The sequence below is a fragment of the Trachypithecus francoisi genome, unplaced genomic scaffold (assembly GCF_009764315.1).
Source record: "Trachypithecus francoisi isolate TF-2019V2 unplaced genomic scaffold, Tfra_2.0 Lachesis_group0, whole genome shotgun sequence".
Taxonomy (NCBI): domain Eukaryota; kingdom Metazoa; phylum Chordata; class Mammalia; order Primates; family Cercopithecidae; genus Trachypithecus; species Trachypithecus francoisi.
In genome coordinates this window covers 39,561,468-39,584,494 of record NW_022681453.1, presented here as the reverse complement: position 1 = coordinate 39,584,494, position 23,027 = coordinate 39,561,468, and the positions used below count along the sequence as shown (strand labels likewise).

The 23,027-nt window shown below is 40.0% G+C and overlaps 1 protein-coding gene across 17 annotated transcripts in view; it reads left to right on the top strand.

Annotated features, from left to right (window-relative positions):
• FOXP1 (forkhead box P1) overlaps positions 1-23,027 on the top strand; it is a 639,577-nt gene that overhangs the window by 449,018 nt on the left and 167,532 nt on the right. For 5 of the 17 annotated variants that reach the window (XM_033210439.1, XM_033210436.1, XM_033210426.1 and 2 more), the window contains exon 1: positions 11,932-12,737. The exons of the other annotated variants lie outside the window; for them this stretch is intronic. In XM_033210439.1, coding sequence (XP_033066330.1) covers positions 12,552-12,737 — 186 coding nt within the window. In that variant the 5' untranslated portion in view covers positions 11,932-12,551. Of the gene's footprint in view, positions 1-11,931; positions 12,738-23,027 lie in introns of those variants that run through there. 17 annotated transcript variants of the gene reach the window in all.

The following is a 23,027-nucleotide window of genomic DNA, read 5'->3' as shown; positions in this document are numbered from 1 at the left end:
CAAGAAGATCCACAATAGCTTAAAATGCTTCTTCTCTTTTCTAGCCAAGGACAATTCCGTATTTGTGTCCTGATCATTATTAGAATAAGTAATCGAAATAATTAGAAAAGGAAGCTAAACGTGAAAATGGTCCAGGAAAGAATATAAAATAACTTGGATGGTGCTTTACAAGTTTCAAACTGTTTTCACTTAGTGTTTTCCCAAGACGTCCCTCACCACCACCCATTATTATTGCCAACTTTTTGCAGATGAGGAAAGTGAGGCCCAGAGAGAAGTGATTGCTCCCCTAGGTCACCATATCGTTCCTTGTGGGACCAGAATGTAAGCCCTGCCCTGTCCTGCCCTGCCCTGCCCTGCCCTGCCATGCCCTTTCTTTCCTGCCCCCTTATCTCTCTTCCCGCCTCCCTCCCATCTGGGTTCTTACTCATTGAGTAAGAGAAACTCTTTTATAAACTTTAGACGCAGGCAGTGTGATTTCATCTCTTTTTCTGCGTGTGTTAGTTTTTGTTGTTGCATAACAAATTGCCACAGATTTAGCAGTTTAAACACCTCCTGATTAGCTCATAGTTCTGTAGGTCAGAAGCCCAGGTGCACTGTTAATGGAGTCCCTGCTCAGAGAATAGGCAGGCTGCAATGCAGGTGGTAGCTGCACTGATTCCTCGTTGAGAGGCTCGGGGAAAGAATCTGCTCCTAAGCTCATCCAGGTTGTTGCTAGAATCCGTTTCCTTTTGGCTGTAGGACTGAGGTCCCCGCTTCCTTGCTGGCTGTCAGCCTGCAGCTGCTCTCAGCATCTAGAGTCTACCCACATTTCTTGCCACATGGTCTCTTCCATCGTGAAGCCAGTAGGGGCACATCAGTCTTTCTTGTGCTTCAGAATATCTGACTTCCTCTATCTCTGGGCTCTAAACTGCAATTGAAAGGGCTCATGTGATTCCATCAGGCCCACTCAGATAATCTCTCTTTCTTCAGGTCAGCTGATTTGGGACCTTAATACATCCACAAAACCCCTTCACATAGCACCTGGATTAGTGCATGATTGACTCTGGGAAGGGGTGTGTTATACCAGGCATAGGAATGTAAGGGTCACCTGAGAATTCTGCCTACCACGTGACATTACAGCCTTAAAAATGGCACACATTGACAGGAACAAGGGCCACCTCCAAGGTATTTGTTTTCAGTGGTAATTACATCAATTCCTTAATGTTTTTACAGGTTTTTTTTTTTCTTTTTTTTGTCAACATGACGCATTTTGTACTTATTAAGTCATTTGATTGAAAGCATATTTGTAATCTGTATACCTCTGTTTACCTTCAAAGGGTTGAAGAAGAATAAAGTAGACATAGGATTAGTTGAGCAACACAATTCTGTTTCACTAACAATTCAGTAAGTTCATTTCTTAAGCACTGTTTCATGCTTTCTTTTCAGCCTCTGTGCTCCATCTTCTTGAACCTTCTTTCTGCTCCTTGGCTATTTGATTTCTTCTTTACTTGTGGGTTTCATATTAAATATCACCTCTTCATGAATGAATTCCTTGATGGACTTATCTAGAGTAGGTTAAAAATGAGAATTTTTTTTTTTTTTAATGAAGGTTCTCTGAGGCTTCCTTCATAGTGTCTCACTGATTATTCTGGATTTGTTGATTGCTGGTGTCTTACTCTATCTCCCGCTAGACTGTAGTATCAGAAAGGGAAGGGCCAGGTCTATCTTGTTCTCCCTCCTAGGCCCAGTGCCTAGACTGTGCTTAGTACAAAGTAGGCACCAAAAATTACGTGTTTAATTGATGTGTAAATAGAAGCTAATGTTCTGGTGCCTGTAGAATGGTTAACTTTAACATTTGTTTTGAAAGGTTGCCTGAGTAGTGAAACCAAGTTAACCATGAGGTCACTGCTAAAGCATTTATTGTTTGAAAAGTACCTGATAGACAGTCACAAAGCTCTTAAAAGTGGGGGAGGGGACTCTACAAATGGTAGAACCAAAGAAGAATTTTTGTATCGTCCTTCAAAACATGCAGTGTTACTGGAAAGGAGGTGTGTGATGAGTCTTCCAAGTCCTGGACAGTCTGATGTTTGGATCACAGTTTCTTTTTTTTTTTTTTTTGAGACAGAGTCTTGCTCTGTCACCAGGCTGGAGTGCAGTGGCGTGATCTTGGCTCACTGCATCCTCCACCTTCTGGGTTCAACTGATTCTCCTGCCTCAGCCTCCCTAGTAGCTGGAATTTCAGGCACCCGCCACCACGCCTGGCTAATTTTTTGGATTTTTAGTAGAGATGGGGTTTCATCAAGTTAGCCAGGATGGTCTCTATCTCTTGACCTTGTGATCCACCCGCCTTGGCCTCCCAAAGTGCTGGGATTACAGGCATGAGCCATCATGCCCAGCCTGGATCACAGTTTCTTGGCAATTTTTTTTTTCTTGGAGACCAAGTCTTAATATGTTGCCTACGCTGGCCTCAAACTTCTGAGCTTAAGAGATCCTCCCACGTTAGCCTCCCGAATAGCTAGGACTACAGTTGCCTCATGCCTGACTTCTTGACAGATTTTTTTAATGTCCCAAGACAGATGCGTCTGCTTTCTCACAGTCCTCTTTTGAAAAGTTCTTCTCTCTGATTTTCCCCCAAGCTTCACCTTCACCTCCGGACAGTCACAGTATTTAAATACCTACTTAGAAGCTGTGTGACATTGGGCAAGATAGTCAACCACCTTGTTTTCCTTCCCTGTGAAATAGGCATGATAATTCCCACCTTGAAAGGTTATTGAAAGGGGTAGCGAATACAAATGCCTGACACAAAGTGAGACTGATAAATGCTATTTTCACAATTATTAGACTATATTAACTATGACTGCAAATCTGGTGTAGAATTGAAATGCTCATCTTAACAACAGAGCTTTTGGAAGTTGCAGGTTGAAATCCCTAACAGGAAAATCCAAAACCAGAAGTACTTCAAAATCAGACTTTTTGAGTGCCAACATGATACCACAAGCAAAAAATTCCACATCTGACCTCATGTGATAGGTCTCAGTCAAAACGCAGTCAAATCTTTGTTTCATGCCCCAAATTATCAAAAGTCTGGTATCAGATTGTCTTCAGGCTGTGTGTATAAGGTGTATATGAAACATAAATGGATGTCATGGTGAGACTTGGGTCCCTTCTCTAAGATGTCTTACCATGTGTATGCAGCTATTCCAACATCCTAAAAACTCTGAAATCCTAAACACTTGATCCCAATAATTTTGGATAAGGGGTACTCAACCTTAAAAAAAAACGTTACAGTAGATTTTAGGATCAGTGGAGATGATATTCTATGTAATTAATTTTTATTATCATATATTAAGTGAGGACTACTTTGTTTAAAATCTTAGGCTGAAATAAACACATTCTGCATACAACCACCGTGAGCAGAATTTATCTTGTTTTAAATTCAGAGGCACCTAGGAACCTTGTAGTCCCTGGGTTTTATTATGAACTCCAGTTAGCATTTTATTGTGGCTGCTTAGAAGTATTGATTCATATCAAGTCTGGTAAGCTAATTCTACCTGTTCACCTTTTCCCATTCCTTAACACATAATATCAAAAGAGCCTGTTTCCATAAATGCAGACTGGCTTACCTGTGCCCAACCCTGTCTCCACTTGGTTGGCTTACCTGGGATGTGGATTCTCCTGCCCTGGCTTGTGCTGGGAAGTAATAGAACCAAAGCAGTAATATCCGTAGAGCTGAGGAACAGAGTCAGTGGGACTTCAAAGAGTTCATTTCCCGTAAAGTATCCAAAGTTGTTCAAAGTCGGTCAAGCTGTCATCACATTTCAGGTGAGACCATTTTAGGGAGTAACAAGGGCAGAGTAGATCAATTAACATTTTTTTTTTTAATCACTCTAAATTCAATGAATGTTCAAGGCAGGTTAAACAGTAATAGCAAATGTGATGATGGAAGAATTGAGGCAGCTTCTGTTGTAGTATTTACTGTGGTTATCATTTCTACACTTAAAGCTGCATTCCTATCTTCTTATTTATTTTGCCTCCCTTTTAACGCACTGAGTTTGATTTAGAGAAGTCAGTGCATTGTATTACAGTGTCATTATGAGTCTGAATTTCTGGTTTAATTCGGACAGTGTGAACCCAGAACAGGGGACCAGGAGACTCTGCGTTACCCCAATTAGCCCAGGAAAGCTTAGACAACTGTCTCTGTATCTCTGTGTATGCCCCAATTTCCCCTTCTGTAAAATGGAGCTATTTACTTCTTATCTGAGGATTGTAATCATAAAATAAAATTTCCTGTAGATGTGAAAAAAATTTTAAATAGCATGCAAATATTTGCATTTGTATTTTTAATTTTAACCCAAATTAATATGTGAAACCAGGATGCCATTTTCAGAGTTGTTGGCATCAGTTCATCATATTTCTAGGTGAACTATGTGAAAGTGATTATAGGTAATAAATATCTTTTTCTTTAACTTATTGCAGAGGCAGTTTTTCCACTGTTAATGAGGGTAATTTGACTTGGTTGAAGGATTGCAGTTCTTAAGAATTAATGCAGTAATCCAATTCAAAGATTTAAAGAGATCTAAGATTTTTCACAGGTCGCGTGCCAGTGAATGTGCTCCTATCACATAGCAGCTAATGGACTTGAACGCCAGTCTGTCATTTACTGTTCCCTCACTGCATAGCAGCTTTGCCCTTGGTAGTGAGTATACTTTCCAAGCATTGCAGGTTATTTAGAAGTGTGGTATATTTGTAACACTTTTGAGAGATAGTATCCTATTTCCCACAGCCCCTAATTACTATAAAAACTGGGGTTATCTTTCTTAATTACATGTTTGAATCCTAATCTGCTAAGGTCTGAGGAATATCAGGCTCAGAGGAGCTGCCTTCTCGCCTTTCTTTTTCAAAGGAGGGCCTTTTATTTTTTTTAATGTATTTTTAAAAACTAATTCATGTATCATTGTATTCGTACATATAGGTTAATTCACGTGAATACAAAGGTTACATGCACTGTATTCATGCTTTCCATTTTTGATAATGATGTGTTATTAACAGCTAACAATATTTTGTAAAGGCTTATTTGTAAAGGATGTTGGAAATGTTCTTATTTCCCGATCCCATTATGTTCCTAAATATTAAAAATCCCATTTTGAGGCAATTAGAAGCATTCGCTTCTTCCTCCACGTGTGTTCTCCAGACAGCGTCACCATTCTGCGCACACAGGAACCTTTGTTCCTTAATTAGAAAAAGGACTAGAGCTCATTAGTTGTGGTTCCGTGTGGTGTCTGCTCGAACATTGAGGCAATAATACATTACAAGAAGAGATCCAGCCTAAATCTGAGAGGCTCGCCACAGTTTCAAGAACTGTGAAAAGATAAATAAATCTTGGAGGGTCCTTGTAGGACCATCCTCACATCCTGCACTGCCCTTGAGGGCCTGGCTGGTGGGTGCTGATCAGTTTTAAAGCCAAAGAGATTTGTATATTCATAGGAGGAGGGAAGGGGAGAAGGCACAACTTGTATAGAAATCTAGAACTTTACCTTTATTGAAAGCCCATGGTCTTGCACCAAAAAAAAAAAAAAAATTATCTTTTGGATTTTTTGATAGGTTAGTGGGCACCATCCAGATGCATTTGGATGTTATTGAAGGTGGGTGAATTGTTGACAAACGTGATAGAAGTTGAGATATCCTAGGCTGATTTTCACTGCTGACATTGGAGGAGCTGCATGAGTTTTGAAAACTAAAACTCCCAAACTGAATCCACAAAAGCTTTAGGCTGCATCAGTTATCAACAAAGAGCCCTGATTTCCACAATCAGAACAGGCATTTCTTCAGCCTCCAGGAAACCTCATGCATCTGGTGTTCCCCAAAATATTAATAGTACAAATGGTGGATCCATCTCACTGGTTAAGATCAAGGTTCCCGCAGCAAAGAAGTGAGCAAGTGAAGTGAAAAATCTCAGACTGTATGGAGCATGTTTTGCTGTGGCTTGGCTGGGCTGGCAAGGATGTGCTGAAATATAAAGGGATGTGGAGAAGAGAGCAAAATTTCAGTTGGAAAGCCGGAGATTGGAAAATAGAGCAGTTATTTTGAGGGTCAATTCGCTTCTCTTTGAGAAGGGTTTATCCAGTCAGGTAGCTAACACCCTGGAAGGAAAAGGACTCAGAGGCCACGAGGCATGTCTGAGATACTCTCCCACCACCTCCCACACTAACCCCCTCCTCATATCTTGCCTTCTCTTTCCATCCCTGCCAAAGGATAAATTGCCCTCATCCTGCTAACGCTAATGGAAGACATTATTAACAAAAGGGAGTGCTTCATAAAGGAAGCTGAGATCTGGCAAGTGGAGGCATGACACCCTTATGCTGATAGTGGTACAGGTCAGAAATAGTGAATATGGAAACAAATATTTCGCTGAAATGTTCTGCCATTTGAAGGGACATGTCTAGCTAGCCATATACATATATAGTTTTTTCCACCAGTAATCTTTTTTTATGTTGTATTTCTCAGAGAAAGAAAAATAGATTTTAAAATGTAAAAACCTGTTCTTCAATTGAGTATGCAAAAATCTCATTGCAGTATTTATTCTAAACCTGCTCTCATAATGTTCAGTCAAGGAGAAAACAGCAAAAAACAGTTGTTGATGGACTTAGCACAGAACTGGATTAAATAAGCATTAGTCTACTGAAGCTGATTACAGGAATATGAAAATGCAGTATCTTAATGGTACATATTTTTATGTGGCAGCTCAGTTGCCTTTCATTTTGCAGCTAATATGTCTATTCTTATGAGTCATTTACTTCTTTAATTACCTTTTGCAGGCAAGGCACCATGGTATATTAATGTGAATGATTTTTACTGCCAGTTTATCATACAATGCCCCAGAAGTTGAAAGGCGTAATTGACTTGGAAGAACAGCTCATGAAGGAAACAATATTTAGTTGACAGTTTTCCTTGTACTCTCTGTTGACGTTTATGAGTTTACACTATGCTAAAGGAGTAATAAACACAATTTTCTTTCAATAACAGGAAAGGGTAGCTTCTAAAATACATTTGTGGAAAACACATTCGTTCATTTCTTGAATAATATGAAAATAATACATTTCCAGTGATAAGACTTCTCAGATTGCCAATTGAATTAAACCTCCAAAGGTGCATTTATAACCGGTCTCAGAGCATTAGGAGATATTAGGGTTCATGTGATTGAATCTACTTAATGAATATTTAAATTATAAACAGATTTAGATAAATCATATTTAACTCTGGGTGTTAGGGTAAGACAATTTGGTCCTGTGCTCCCAACTTCCAGGAGACGGAAAGGCAGAATGGGAGCTTGGGGTTTGGGAATTGTCTGGAGTAAGATTTTCTTTCTCCAAAGGGAGGGAAAGTCTGCCAGTACATTTTGGAAAACTAAAGAAGGCATGGTCAATGCAACTCCTTATATGGCCTGGCGCTTGAAGAGTTAAATAAAGATTTGGGTGGGTCTCTGACGTTTTGGAGCCTGGAAAGGTGCTTTGACTTGACTTGGGCGGTGTTATTTTAACCATCACTTCCACAGTCCCCTTGTCCCTAAGCTGGTTCACTGGCTCTGGGCAGGCCCTGGTTTGGCACATTGGTTCAGAGGGAGTTAAACTTTTCACAGTTTTCTGGGTTGTTTGCAGTTCAGTCCTGTGCAACATAATGAAAGTTTTCTAGCCATCTGTTGTTAAGCTGGCGGTGAACAAGGCCAGTATATCCAAACAAAGTTCTGGCCTGCTGTAAACTGAACCTGTCAGTTTAGCATAGCTTTGCTGACCCCTCCAAGGAACAGGGCAGCCTTCGGTACCAGGCACTCACCACTTAGAACTTTCAAAGGGGAACTATTTTGGGGGTAGGGGGTAGGGGCATGTTTACTTTTTTCCTCTGTGTTCCTCTCACTGGCTTGGACTGGTTTATACTTAATCTTTACATGTACAAATGGTTATTGGTTCCCCCTCCTTTTTCAGAGGGAAGGGCATTTCTTCTTAATAGAAGATTATAATTTTTTTTTTTTTTTTTAGACGGACTCTCACTCTGTCGCCAGGCTGGAGTGCAGTGGTGCGATCTCAGCTCACTGCAACCTCCACCTCCCGGGTTCAAGTGATTCTCCTGCCTTTGCCTCCTGAGCAGCTAGAACTACAGGCATACATCACCACACCCAGCTAATTTTTGTGTTTTTAGTAGAGATGGGGTTTTACCATGTTGACCAGGATGGTCTCGATCTCTTATGACCTCGTGATCCGCCTACCTCGGCCTCCCAAAGTACTGGGATTACAGGCGTGAGCCACTGTGCCTGGTCGGGGATTGTAACTTTTAGAAGAAAGTAGGATTGTCTGGAAATGTATGTGAGGTGGCTGTGATTCAAAGGGAGGTTCTATGCAGTTATTTTTGTTTCATTATTTTGTCTTTCAGTGTCCAGGGAGACAAATAGTCCAGGAAAAGAAGGGCCTGTATTTATTACTTAACTTATATAGTTAAAGTTTTTGTAGCTTTAAGAGAACTTTTCCCCTCTTTCTGCTGCATTTTGTATTTCATCATCAGAAGTTAATATACAGCATAACTTGGCAGAGCAGCAGCTGTATGGGGTATTTCGTGCTTCTCTGTTCTCATTTACAAGGTGTATCATTGGCTTTAATTGCCCAGCTTAACCTTAAAATAATTCCGTTGTTTTGCCGCATTTATCCTACTGTAGTATATGTTTCATTCTCATTTTCTGTTTGGCAGTATTTCCTTGGCTATATATGAAATGCTCCTATACATTTGGATCCTTGAGCTATCTATCTACCTGCCTACCTACCTACCTATCTCAATACCTAACACTTCCCCTAACCTTTGTGGGTTTCCTTTTGTTAATGATACCTTGGAGGTGCTGCTGTATTTTTCTCTTGACCTTGCTATCATGTATTTCTTGTCTAGCCTTGGTTACATTTGTGCCCTGTTAAGAGAGGGCCCTGGGGAGCCATCGTTAAACCTTGGTGTCCATTCCAAATTGTTAAAACATGAAGGAGAATAACCACTGTTTTTGAATAAATATTTTGGCCACTCTTATGGCCACCTTCGTCTGTCTAGGTGGAAGCAGACCACAGTCCCACACAGCAACAAAGAAACAAGATACTGAAAGCCTTTAGACAAATGTCTGAAGCACCAGTGTGAGAGGGTTTGGGCTCAACTTCAACTGCAATCAAGAAATGGACAAGGGTCAAGAATTCCATAAATGGGGGTGGGGACAGATGAGGCAAAGGAATAAACAAGGAGACACCCAAGCCTTCCGTTTAAGGGACGAGGAGTTTTACAGCTGTGAAACATATTCAATTTAAAATTTAAATGAATGCACTTAATAGGAAATACCATAGAGTCATAATCTGTTTATAAGTTGACTGACACATAAAGTGCTTTTTTGTTTTAAAGTAAAAAAAAAAAAAATCACACGCACACATACTCGGGGTAGACTTTCGGGTATAAAATGTCAGGTGCAATGTAACGTGTACTCAACTCCAAGAGTCAAGCAAATAACCTTGGTATTTAGGACGTTGCCTTTTAGAACATGAAATTGTATTTTGTTGTGTCCTTTTTTTTTATTTAGAGGAGGACTACATTAAGAGGTCACCTATTAGCTGTGTTTTTGCTGTCTTAAACTCAGCCCTTCTGTCTATTAAAATCAAACCACTGTGTAAACATTCCCGTGTTGTTCTTGGTCTACAATGGCCACAGGGATCAGGTTTCACCTGCCTGCACATCTTCAAGCAATTAGAGCAATTAGCGTGAAGCCATTTCACATTCAAGGATTCAAGGTCTATGGTGACATTCAAGTCCAGCAGAAGTCTGAAAGGGAGAGGAGGAAGAGGCCCAGAGCGAGACGACTGTTCCATGGCCCTGAGCAGACAATTTCTCTATTAAAAATGGTGGCTCTTTAATGATGTTATTATGAGGTTTTTAAATGACATATCAAAAGTTGTTTATATCACAAAAACCCAACAGTCATTTAATTATACTAATGAAGGTCTTTATACGTGGCAGATTTTTTTAAAAAGATTTCCAATGGCCATGAGAAGTGGAGTGTTGCTGCTCCTTGCATCACAGCGGTGGTGGCGGCATTCTTTGTAGAGGAAGAACATATTTTATAATGTATAAGGGAATTTGCATTTCATTTTCACAACAGACCTTTCTGTGTTTTTTGTAAATCTAACAATTGCAACAACACGGAATATTTAGTTGAGGGAAGTTTGGAGTTAGTGTTGAGAGCAACTATGTTTGTTTGCCTTTTTTTTATGGTTAGAGAACAACCATGGTGACTTTCACAGATTGAACTAGTACAGTTCAAAGGGAAATCATCAACTTTAGCACATCTGATAGCTGTATAGGCAATGGCAGAGGTATCTTGAAAAAACACTCTTAGAATCCAGTAGGGCTTTGGCTTTGTTTGTTTGTGTTGTTTGTTTTTTGCGTTTGTAACTTAGTTACCCAGGACTCGTTTGCACAAGGCAAATGCTAAACTGATTACAGCTTTTAAAAATTGGCTTGTACATTTTTTAATCCATATTTTAATGTTGGTTTATTATGCAAAAAAGGAGGGGCACTAATTTTAAAAATCCAAGCGTGCTGCAAAAGAAGATCTTGCTTTGCAGTCCCAGAGGGTGCTTGCAATCAGGAATAACCGCGGGCTAAATTATAATGTGGAATTCTGTTGCCCTTTAACCTGATGCTGCCTGTTCACATTCAGTGTTTGTTAACAAACAGCTTTAAGAACAAAATTGTTGGGATAATTACTATTTCATTGTATGCACTGACTTTAATGAAAATAAGAGGCTTTATTTTTTTTTAATTGCATGTCTCTAAGAAAGTTGTGATAATTCCTTTACAGAACTGCCCTACTTGGCTTAGAAGCTACTAGGTGTTGAGCTGTTACATATCTGTAGGACAGAACAACATCTATTTGTGTGACTGAGGCTGGAACATTTGTGTTCATTCCATAACTAGCCATTTTAGGGAACTGGACTGCTTAGAGCTCTCTAGCCCCATCTCGAACTACTTATAGCTCTTCTGTTGAGAGATGGTTTTCCTGACCGCCCACTTTCATGGCGCCCAGGCTGTGTGCCTTTTGATACTGCAACGCAGAGCAGCTGCAGGGGATGCTAATAAAATGCAGCATGTTGGACACTGAGCAAGGTAAGAGTCTGCCTTTTTCTCCTGCCCCTTGAAAATGGATTGCTAGGAAATCATTTCCTGGTCTCTAACTGGACCAGCTGAGTTAGAGAGGAACATTTGCATTGGATACTCCACCCCTTCCCAAAGTGGAGAAGGCAGGCGTGGAAGCACTGTGAGGCTCAGAAGGGAGATGAGGCAGTAAACCAGATCTTTCCCATTTTTCTCCCCCTAGCCTAGTCCTCTGTTTCTATGATCTGCCTTTTGAACTGTTTTTGTGGCTGATCAGTTCCACCTAATATGTCTCTTGATTTCTGCTATTGTAATACTCAGGCGACATGCTGTTCTCTTCATTTTTATAAGCTTTAGATGCTTCTGCCTGTCATTTTCTGGCGGTTTATCTTCAGCGTCTGGATTTGCTTTCAGACTTGAATGTCTATCAAGCTGCCGTTGCTTTGAATGTGAGATCAAAAGAAGATGAATTCCAGTAAAAAATTTCCTTCTATGAAGAAAAGATTGGGGCCTATGTAAACATCCCACTGACAGCTCCCAATGAGTTATTTTAGCCGAGTATTAGCACCTGGATGACAGACAGTCCAGCATTCCACTCTAAATAACAAATCAGTAGCTTTCGTGGCAGAAGAACATTGCCACAAGAGCAATACATTTTCAGAAGGAATCCTTTTCTTCCTTTTTTTTTTTTGTTATTGAATATGGCTGTTCAACTCTTCCTCCTGTTTTTCAAGCTGACTTGCTGTGCCTTTACCAGTTTACTTTTCTTTACAGTATCTGTTGAATTACTCCGGTGACGGAAGACAGGACTGTGATGATCATTTTGGGGCGAGTTAAGGAGTGTTCCAGTAGGCAAGCTAGGCATCTGGAAATAAACAGGTAGTTTGGTTGATGGTGGAGAAAGAAAATATAAAGGACAGCCAGTCAAAGCCAGATCCAGGGCATATCTCTGGAATACGGGACGATATGTTCTTTAAAAATACATGTGACAAAATCCTCTAAAGTCTGCAAAATCTGAATTTTCTTCTTTTTTTTTTTTTTTTAAAGCATCCTGCCTATGTAAATGTCACCACAAAAATATCTCAAGAGCAGGTTTCCCGAAACCCTGTTGGTGTGTATTTGTCTGCGTGAATGAGCTGTGTTTGGCTAGGGCTTGGTCTAGCCAGGGCACACTGCGTGTGCTGTGTCGCTGCTTGCAGACCTGGAGCGGTTTAGATACGTGTGGCATTAATAGATTTCTTTAAGTGCTAAATGCAACTTTGAAAATTACCTGCAAGCTCCAACTGATCTTTCAACTTTGAAACTGAAGAATTACTTGAGGAATTCTTGTGGTTTCTTTGTCATTTAGTGAGAGCCCAGCCAGCTACTGTGGAGGCAAACCTCCCTGAGGTTGCCTACAAAGGGCAATGTTCCAGTGTGTTTTCTCTTCGAGTGTGCTTCAGCCGCACAGTACTTCCTGTTTATTCAAACATCTTTTTTACCACTCGGCAACCCCCGCTTCGCAGAAACAGCCAGAACCCATCTACAGCAAGAAGACGGAAATCCAAAGGCAGACAGTACGGGCTCCCTTCGCCAAACTCTTCATTTTCTCTGTAAGTGTCCAGAGAAAAAGAAACATTTTTTTGGTGGGTTAAACTTTTAAACTAGGGATCCGTTCTTGTGCAGACATTCTCCGAAGGGCGAAATAAGATGATCCAACTTGTTTACTGCTTTTTTTCCTCCCCCTTCCCTCCTCTCTCCATCAGAGGCTTTTTTCTTTTTAGAGATTTGAGAGGACCGTCTCCTTCTAACTCCTTGTTTAATTCACTCTTGCTTTCAAATATGTCTTTGGATATAATCAGCGAAGTAAGCAGCCGGGTGGTGTCAGGATAGTTTTATAGGCTGAACGTAGATTGGAACCTCTCTCTGCTTACTGTGACATTGTTTCGTGTTGCCTTCTTTTTCTTCCTGTTATCACAAGTAGTAAGAGAACGTGGGGATGGTTCCTTTGTAATTCTGCATCTACAGAATTGTCCCCTAATGTTTGCATCACGACACCGTCATCATTTGTGAATCAGGCTTGATAATATTTGTACCAATTTCATGCCAATAAAAGTCAGACTGCTGAAACACGCACGGTCATTATCTCATTCATATTCCTATTGTTTCAACGGAGTGGGCTGCAGAGTGAAAGGGAAAGCCTGCCTCACTTTCTGTGATGGTTGTTAACTTTGATGTTGGAAGGCTCTTTTCAAAATTTTCCTTGTGGATAATCAGTATGGCAGGAAAAGCCCTTGGACTTGGGCTGCCTCCTGGCTCTTGAGTAGAAGAGCGATCTAACGGCTCTCTTAGTCCTTTCTGTTGAAATGACTTTTTAAACACATGGTTTGACATTTTTTAAAAAGGTTCCACCTTTTCCTGTCTGTAGTCACTCCTTTTGCCTCTCTCGCCTCCCTCCACACCCCCCTTCCCTGACCCCCAACTTCAGTTTAATTGGTAAGCCAGGTGTTAATATTTCTTTTTTAACTATATAGTGGTCAGGGAATAGACAGGAAATGGAAAATTAGCTCTTTTGATCTTAAGAGAATTGTTATTGCTGTGAGCCTTGTTTGCTAGTCCCCAGACTAAATATTTTTAAAATTTAGTGTCTAAAACAGCATCTATTAGAATAGAGAAAGAAATATGGTCTGGGGCTGTCCAAAACTCTCATAGAAGAAACATTTAAATACATAAAATAATTGTATGTGTGTGCGTGTGCATGTGTGTGTATTGCTATGGCTATGATAGCTTTTTTGAATGTTCAGAAGTTGTTCTCTTTTGCAAGAAAAAATAAGATGTTTGCGACTGCCTTAAGGACAATTTGTTTAACAGTAGGAGTAATTGCAGGGAAAATGGAAAGAGTGACTGAAGGTATTTACTCAGATGTTAGTGTAGGTGTGGGGGCTGAAAACTCAGTGTGGGAACAGTGGGCTGCTTTTCTTGGTATCTCAGTCTATTTGATGACCATCAAATTTCCCAGCTCGCTGGTTTTGTTTTTTTCTGGATGGCATGTTTGATTATTTATCAGAAGGGGAAGGGAGTAGCTGAAGCAAATAAACATGTGACCAAGTTCTGTTTTGTTTTCCACTCCGAAAGCCATGCCCTTTAATAGATATACAGAAAATAATAAATGCATTGTTTTATGATAAAAGGAAATTATATGTGTCTTTTTTTTTTTTAAGGCAAGTGAGTTAACCCTTAAGACTCAGGACACTTTTTGCCTTCTGAGAATTTGCCAGACTTTTTATTGAGAATTAGCCTATTGCAACTAATGGTTTTATGGAACAGGATTTCCCAGGATTACTTTGTTCATTAGTTTAGCTTTTTCTAGACAGTTCACTTAGGAATGCCTGCCTCAGTAGCTCGACTGTGTGGTGTATGTGTGTGTGTTTTAAATCATAATACCATTGGACAAACCAGTGGCTCTTACCGTTTTGTTGAAGGCTATATTCTGATGTTTAAAGCTAAACATGAATAACTCAACTAAAGGAAAGTATACCATAGTGTCTGTGGCTAGGGTACAACGTAATTTATCAGAGGCCAACATTTTGTCCCTCTCTTTAAAGATGTTAGGCAGGTGCTGTAATTCAGAGAGTCTACTTATATGTCCGTGTCCCTCGGAAATACCTTCTAGTCTTTAATGTTATGTAACCTATTTCATTATCTTCAAGGTTGTCATTATCTCAAATTGATTCCTCCAGAGGCCAAGGGAAAGGCTCAAATCTATATTAAATTTAGATTTAAAATTTATGTATTTTTTTAGTTCTCAGGTGGGGTTTGCATGGCTTTGTGAAATCATTCTTAATATGTAGGCATTCACTGAGATATGTGCGCATACTGGCATATTCTTTAAATATGGGAACATGATTTTCTGTAGGGGCTTCCTTACTTCTCCACATCCTGAAGAAGTGATGTGCGTGATTCTAGCACAGTGCCTGGCCCAGTCGCATCAAGGCCTATAAATCACAGCCGAAAATCTGTTTCATTGCCTATACTGTTTTGGAATGTGAATTGAAAATATGCACACAGAAGGGATTCCCTCTTCATTGACTATATAAGGGAACGGTGCACCAGAGGCTCAGATACAGTGCAACTTTCATGAGTGTTGGCCTGCAGATAACTGGGAGGTTGCTTTGCTCTGCTTTGCTCTTGAGAGGACAACGACGGAAGCAGTGGCCTTTCCGCCTCTCTCCAAAAGGCAGTTGGGTTGGATAATCATACTTTGTATTTATACAGAGCCCTTTGTCTGTAGAAATCAAAGTGCCTGACTAATGCTAACTTGTTAATATTCAGAACACCCCAGGGACATAGGTAGGCTGCAAGGATTATCCCACTTTTGAGGTGGGAAAATGTCCTGTTGTTAAAATCATTTACAATTTCCGGGTGTGTCTGTATTTATTGCTCATGCTAGACCTGGAAGTGCTATGATCTAGAGATCATGAGAAGCATTTTTTCCTGTGACATAGTCAGCCCTGACCACAGGCAGTCTCATGAGAAAGTGTTTTACCATGAAGAAACTGGCCTGGAAAATATAGCTAGTGCGTGATGTTGATGGTGGTGGGAGGGAGGAGGTGTTGAAGACTAATCGTGCTTAATTTTATTTAGGGTCAAAGGATGTATTTTTTTTTAAAGATACAGCATGGGCTGAAACTTCTGATTTTTGTTTTGTTTCTCTTTAACTCAATATGATGTTGGCAATTTAACTTCCACAAAAATCAAGTTAGTTTGTTCTTTGTGAAGAAACAGATACAGTACTGCTTATGGGCGCTGCAAAGTTAAGTCAGCGGTTGCTCTGTAGTTACATGCTTTGGGGGCAAAAGAATTGAAACATACTGTTAACCTGGTATGGTACTGTGTGATTCTTCAATTCTGGAATGCCCTGGGCCTCCTTCCTGGGTTTCTAAAGCGCAGTGTGAAAATTAGGCAAGTGCCATTTACTGTTCAGACTCCTTTGTTGAAAGCTTTTCCAGAAAACTCCACAGTAGGGTGGATGCTTGGGTTGTTTGGCTCCTTATACTGTTTGTTTGTTGGAACCTGAATATAGAAATTAGATTTGAAACAAATCTCTACTCAAAATGTGCTTTTAATTTCAAAATGTAATTTTCAAAAGACCATACAAAATGATTCCAGTTTTTGCTTAAGAAATATTCTTTTCTTTTTTCTTTCTTTCTTTTTCTTTCTTTTTTTTTTTTTTTTTTTTTTTTGAGGCGGAGTCTCACTCTGTCTCGCCCGGACTGGAGTGCAGTGGCCGGATCTCAGCTCACTGCAAGCTCCGCCTCCCGGGTTTACGCCATTCTCCTGCCTCAGCCTCCCGAGTAGCTGGGACTACATTCTTTTCTTTTTTGGGGGGCGGGGGTTGTTTTTTGTTTTCTTTGAGACAGAGTCTTGCTCTGGAGGCTGGAGTTCAGTAGTGCTGTCTCAGCCCACTGCAGCCTCCATCTCATGGGTTCAAGCAATTCTCATGCCTCATCCTCCTAAGTACCTGGGACTACAGGTGTGCACCACCACACCTGGCTAATTTTTATATTTTTAGTAGAAGACGGAGTTTTACCATGTTGCCTGGGCTGATCTCCAACTCCTGGGCTAAAGTGGTCCCCCTGCATCAGCCTCCCAAAGTGCTGGGATTACAGGCATGAGCCACCGTGCCTGGCCCAAGAAAATTTCTTTTCTTTTCTTTTATTTATTTATTATTATTTTTATTTTTTGAGATGGAGTCTTGCTCTGTGGCCCAGGCTGGAGTGCAGTGGTGCGATCTCGGCTCACTGCAAGCTCCACCTCCTGGGTTCACACCATTGTCCTGCCCCAGCCTCCTGAGTAGCTGGGACTACAGGCGCCCGCTACCACGCCCAGCTAATTTTTTTGTATTTTTAGTAGAGACAATGTTTCACGATGTTAACCAGGATGGTCGCGATCTCCTGACCTCATGATCCATCTGCCTCAGCCTCCCAAAGTGCTGGGATTGCAGGTGTGAGCCACCATGCCTGGCGGAAAATGTATTTTCTTAATCATATCCCCAAATGCTGACAATGTGTCATTGGAGATGATGGTGTCTTTTTTTTTTTTATTATTCTCCCAATTCATGAATACATTTTACATATCTTCTACCATGAACTTACTACTTTCATGATCTGTAGTTATACAGCACTTTTCAAAATCACTTGTTACTTATTGAGTGTGAGGCTCTAGACTATGCACTTTACATGTATCAATTTGACATAGGTACTTTCAGTTCCTCCCATTCTTATTGAGGAAGAAACTAAGACACAGAGAGGTTAACTAGCTTGTCTCAGGTCACACAGCTAGCAAATGGTGGAATTGGCCTTCAGATCCAGACACAATGTTTGGTGTGTGTTCAACCACTATGTATGCTGCTTTTGTAGAAATATATTAATGTTTTTCAAAGCAAACTTCTATTTCTTTGTAATTCCTATGATTCTCTCAGGGTCAGTAATTCCCCCAAATTCCCAGAGAATCCTTACTTCTTCATGCCTGGAGACTCAAGTTCCATCTTATGCTAAACTGTGATTACTGAAGTTCCAAAGATCATTGTCACTTTTCGAGCACAACTCTGTGAACATAATTGTATATCAGATGACCACAGTTTTTTTCAAATTCCCTTCTAAAGAGTTTCTAATTCCGCGACAAGCCAATCAAATCTGTATTTCTTTGCCACCATAAGATGTAATCTTTCTAAAGTTCATTACAAAGTTACCTTTTTGTGTGGCTTAGATTAACTTGATATATTTTTCTATATATGTCTACTTTTTTTTAAAATCAGTCATGTCAAGCAAGTAGTTCTAGTTCCAGGTGAATGGAAGAACTCCAAATCCATAGGTCTGTGGATTGGTGGACTTTTTGTGTGTGTCGTTCTTGAATATAGTGAAGGGATTCTATCCCAGCTGTGTGAATTTGACCACATTACATAAACTTTCAGTTTATATAAAGCAATTTAGAACCAATTGTAGTTGGGATTCAGTGTTAGTCACCATTTTCTTCATTGGTAGCATCACCACCAGTATCATCATCTCCCCCTAGCTCAATATTTGCCTCTTAGGCAGCCATTCCTGCATTGGGAATTAGCAAGGCATGGGTGAATGTTTGGTAAGAGTCAGAAAGAGTCATATTTGCTCAAGTGCCTTTGCCATTGTAAGAGCCAGGATTCTCAGCTGCATGTCATCTGTGTGACTGCAGATAAACCACGTACCCCTCTTGTCCTCAGTTTGCTTTTTGTACAATTAAAGTTGACTGCCTTAGATCTCTTTGGGTTCAAGAGAGGATGCTGCAAGTTTTCTTAGTGTTTCTATAAAGAGGACCACCAGTGGTTTGAGATCACTGGGAAAAAGGAATCTTTGCTTTCCATTGAGAAAATGTATTCTCTTATGCCTGGGGCAGTGTATTATACATGTAGTAATAGTTTTAGTTTCCATTTACTGAATAACTAGCATGCTTCAGGTGCTGTGCTAAGGGCTTTACCTACATATGTCACATAATCTTTACAATGTAACCTCTCTGGTCTTGTGTTTCTCTTTTTTTTTTTTTATTTTTTTGTTTTTTGGTTTTTTTTTTTGACACACAGTTTATGATCTACAAGTTAAAGTAACCACAAACATAATGCGTGCACCACACACTTGCATACATCATGCTGTATTATAAGTATCAATTGTAATAGTGATATTTGAAACATTTTTCTATATGCTTTGCATAATAAGTAACACAAATATTTTGGAGTAGGTAAAATAGCTTAACTATTTTAGTTATTTGACATACTTTAAACAATGTATTTATAGTAAACAATTGTGGTGTTTTTATTTGGGGATTTTTTTAAATATTATTTTTTCCAAGAATTGTTCAGAATTTTTTTCTCTCCAGAGAGAAGAAAAAAAAAAAATGTAAGTGTATAACTGCTGAAAAGGCAAAAACTGAGAAAGGCCTAACCTGTTAGGCCCAACCTGAAAAGAATTTCTTTTCTAGCACTAGGTAATAGACATATGGAGTCCCTCTGTATCATTTCTTTTTTTAAAAAATATAACTTCAACTTTTAATTTAAATTCATGGGTACATGTGCAGATTTGTTACCTGGGTATATCGCATGATGCTGAGTTTGGGGATATCCCGACACCCAGGTACTGAGCATAGTACCCGGTAGTTAGTTTTTTCACCCTCGCCTACTTCCCCCTCTCTCTCTCCCTCATCTGTTAACTGGGTATAATTTACCTCAAAGAATTGTGAAAAAATAAATAATATAATGGCTCTGCACTGTTTGGTACTTGTCTGGCAATAAACACTAAAAAAAATACAACTTTTAATTATCTTCCTTATCCCCAATGACCAGGGACCAGGGCAGGTTTAATAACACAGTAAGTTAGCACCCATACCACCTCCACCAAAAAAAGAAGAAGAATAATGTATTTATAGCAGAGTGCAAGAGTCTACAATGGCTTAAAACAAGAGCTAGAAATCCCGCTGGACCTAAAAGTCACGCCGAATGGGTCAGGAGAAGAGATCTCACTTAGATGGAGGTGAAGTGTAAGATACAGGTGTCCGGAATCATTAACTATGGCTGGACTTTAGTGAAATTTGGGTAAAAAAAAAAGAAAAAGACTTGTGTTCTCTTAGCTCTGCTTTTCTATTATTTGCTTTATGAAAAGTTCCTTTTGAAAAAAATCCAACTTTGGCTTAGCTGAACCAAAGAATGAGGGACTTGTCCAGAATGAGGCTTGAGGAAGAACTGAGAATCAAGGTATGATGGGGACAACATCAGTATTCCAAAAGAAGATGGATGAACTCAGATAACCAGAGAGGTGAAAACACAGTGTGTGAGAGAGCAGAGATAGCTGGACTTGTTAATTCCTTCCTGTCCGCCTGCTTGGAGTTTGCCATCACAACAGTAGAAACACAGGATGCTGCTATAGGGATTCAGAAGCAGGGCTGGTCCCTTGGGTCTGGGGATATCAGGGGACACTGCTGCTTGAAGGAAATGGATTGTGAACAGAGTTTTTAGGGAATGGTTGAATTTAGATGAAAAAGATTCTTGGATGCCATGTAAATGTGGGCAAAGAACAGGGAGGGCAGACTTGTAGATGTGGTTATGGCTCATGGAGTCCTGGCCATGGAAACATCTGGTTGAAAAAAAGCAAGTCTTTTGTGTGGGGAAAGGAAGGGAGATTAAAGTTAGAAGGTGTGACACTGAGAAAAGACCCTTCCCTTCATTCTGGAAGCAGAAGGGCCCACCGTGAGTCATGCATTTTTAGCTCCGGAGGTCTGCATAGCCCTTTGCCAAGATTACCCACGGCCATCTTTGGTCTAATCAGTGACCTTGGTACAGTGTGAGTATCAAGTTCTCATGAGACAATGTTTTGTTTTTGTTTTTCCATCCTAGCCACTCTGTAGACTTGTGACCTTGGGCAAGTCACTGAACTGTTTGCCCATTTTAAATCAAGAGTTATACAACTTTCCCCAACTTCCGTTAGAAAAGTTGGGAACAAGAAGTAAAATTAGTGTAGAGAGAAACTAACTAGCACAGCATCTGGTTCATAGTAAACAATCAATACAGTGTTTTTATTTAGTGTCTTAAATGTAGGGAAGTTATGCTGCACTTGTCCCTGTGTTTCTGGATGCTCCTCATTTTTCAAACTGTTATACAGATACAATCTTAGCTATTTTAAATAATGCTTTAAGGAGTGTAAATTAATGGAGAATATTAGGATTTCCCCCCTCCAATCCTAATATTTGATCAATAGTGAGTAGTTCCACATTTTACATTATTAATCTTGTTTGGGCCTTTCCTATATTCCCATTTCTGTTTCTTTCTTTTGTCTTCTATCTGCTGGAATGTTGCCTCTAAATCATTTTTACTCTTTGCTTCTTTGCCCAAATTCAGGCAAGAAAAGGAAGGTACTTTGTGAAGCAAAGCATTCATAGGTGTTAATTGCCTCTTAGGGCATCCCGAGTATGTGTGACTTATAGTATAAGAAAAAAAGGAATACAGCACCATATTTGTTTGAGCAAGAACTGGGTTCAGTGTTACTAGGAAAATCATGGAAAATCCTCCATTATTTTGAGCATAATTCTAGTTAGATTCTTCCACAAGCTTCAAAATGTAGTGAATGGTGTAGTGATTCATCGTCTGGCACTGGCTCCAAGAGGAGCAACCAGCCAGTGCCTCAGCAAGGTGGTTATAGGGCCCTATGTTAATGGGAGTAGGAGTATGATGGTGGTGGCTTTTTTTTTTTTTTTTTTTTTAGCTCTTCCAAAAGACTTCAAACAGACTTCCTGACTGTAGTCGTTAAACTTACTACACCTAATTTTGCAAGAGGACCATAGACCATAGATACCCCCCCTTTTTTTTTGATGTCATGAAGATCCTATGCTTTAGCTTCCTGGCTGGGAAGTATCCTATATGTGCCTTTCAAGTAAAAAAGGTTACTCATAGTTGCAAGCGGATACAGGGTTTGCTGACCCCTTCCTGGGCTTGATTGGCGGTGGGGTTTCTAGCAGAATGCCACCTCCTATCTAGAGCCTTCGGCATCTCTGTGTGTCCATGTCTCCTGTAGTTGGTGCATGGAATGGCATTTGAACCCACAACAGTAATGCAGGCAAATCACGAGGTGGTGCAGGAACACATTTGCACAATTCTCTTTCGTCCCAGTTCTTGAAGAAAAAAAAGAAGGGAGAGAGGGAGGGAAGAAGGAAGGATTTTTTGCCATCTTTTCCTCCCCAAGAAAATATACTCAAATAAATTGGTGACTTTAAAAGAAACAAAAAGCACAATTCCCAAACCTACCTTTGCGGTATTTGTTGAACATTAAAGTAAAAGAAAAGCAAGGAATATACATAATAGGCATCATAGCAATGATAACCACCCTACGTGTAGCTTAAAGAATATAAAATCATGTCTGTAAGTATATGTGAAACCTAACATTGGACGTAGATCTAGAAGAGATTCAGGCTGGTGTGGGGTGATAAAGTGGTCCAAGTACTGCAGAGGGTGCTTTGGCCTGGCCTTTACCTCTTCCCCACCATCCCCACACAGAGATGACACTGCCCGTGATCCATGATTGTAACTCCTCTGCAGTTAGGACAATGATGACCAGAGAGAACAATGACTTTTATGTTTCTTGTCCCTTTCCATTTTGACTCAAACACATAATGTTGAAAAGCTGTAGATACGGAGTTGTCTCTGCTCTGATTTTTCTCCATGCCTATCTTGACGTTGTCTCATAAACTTATTTGCAAAGACTGGAACGCTTTTTTAAATCCATGCAAAATGTCCTACCTAAATATCAGCTGTTATTAAATGCTCTGTAAGCATAGGATAATTTGTCCAGCTGTCGAAACTCTTGAGGATGGATGATGCTACATAGAGCCTTTCCTTTCTCAGCCACTGATTCAAATTCAATATATCCCAGTTGATGTAAGACTTGGCTGTCTACTGCACCTGCTTTTGGGGTTGAGTCAAGTGGATTTACTACCGGTGAATGTTCAGAGTCCACACCCTTATTTGCAATATCATAGAGGAGACCAAGCAGTGACTGGTACAAAGAAACTGTTAAAGGCTGTCTGTGAATGGTCATTACCCCCTGTAAGTTTTGTTGGAGGATGTGTTTTGTTTTCTATTTACGACGCCAATAACCTGACTCAACGATTTACTGCAGTGCTTTTGTTCTTCCCTTGTGTATCTAATAGTTACATAGTCATAAGAATTGGAGTCTTTCTTTGAGCATCTAATATTTTCACAATCACCAGAATTCCTCCATGAGATTAGCTTACTTTTTCCATTGTCTTGTTGTAACCAAGTGCTCTATTTGTAAAATGAAATTTTTTAAAAAGTGTTTGAAGAACCTGTTGCTTTGGAATACTGCTGA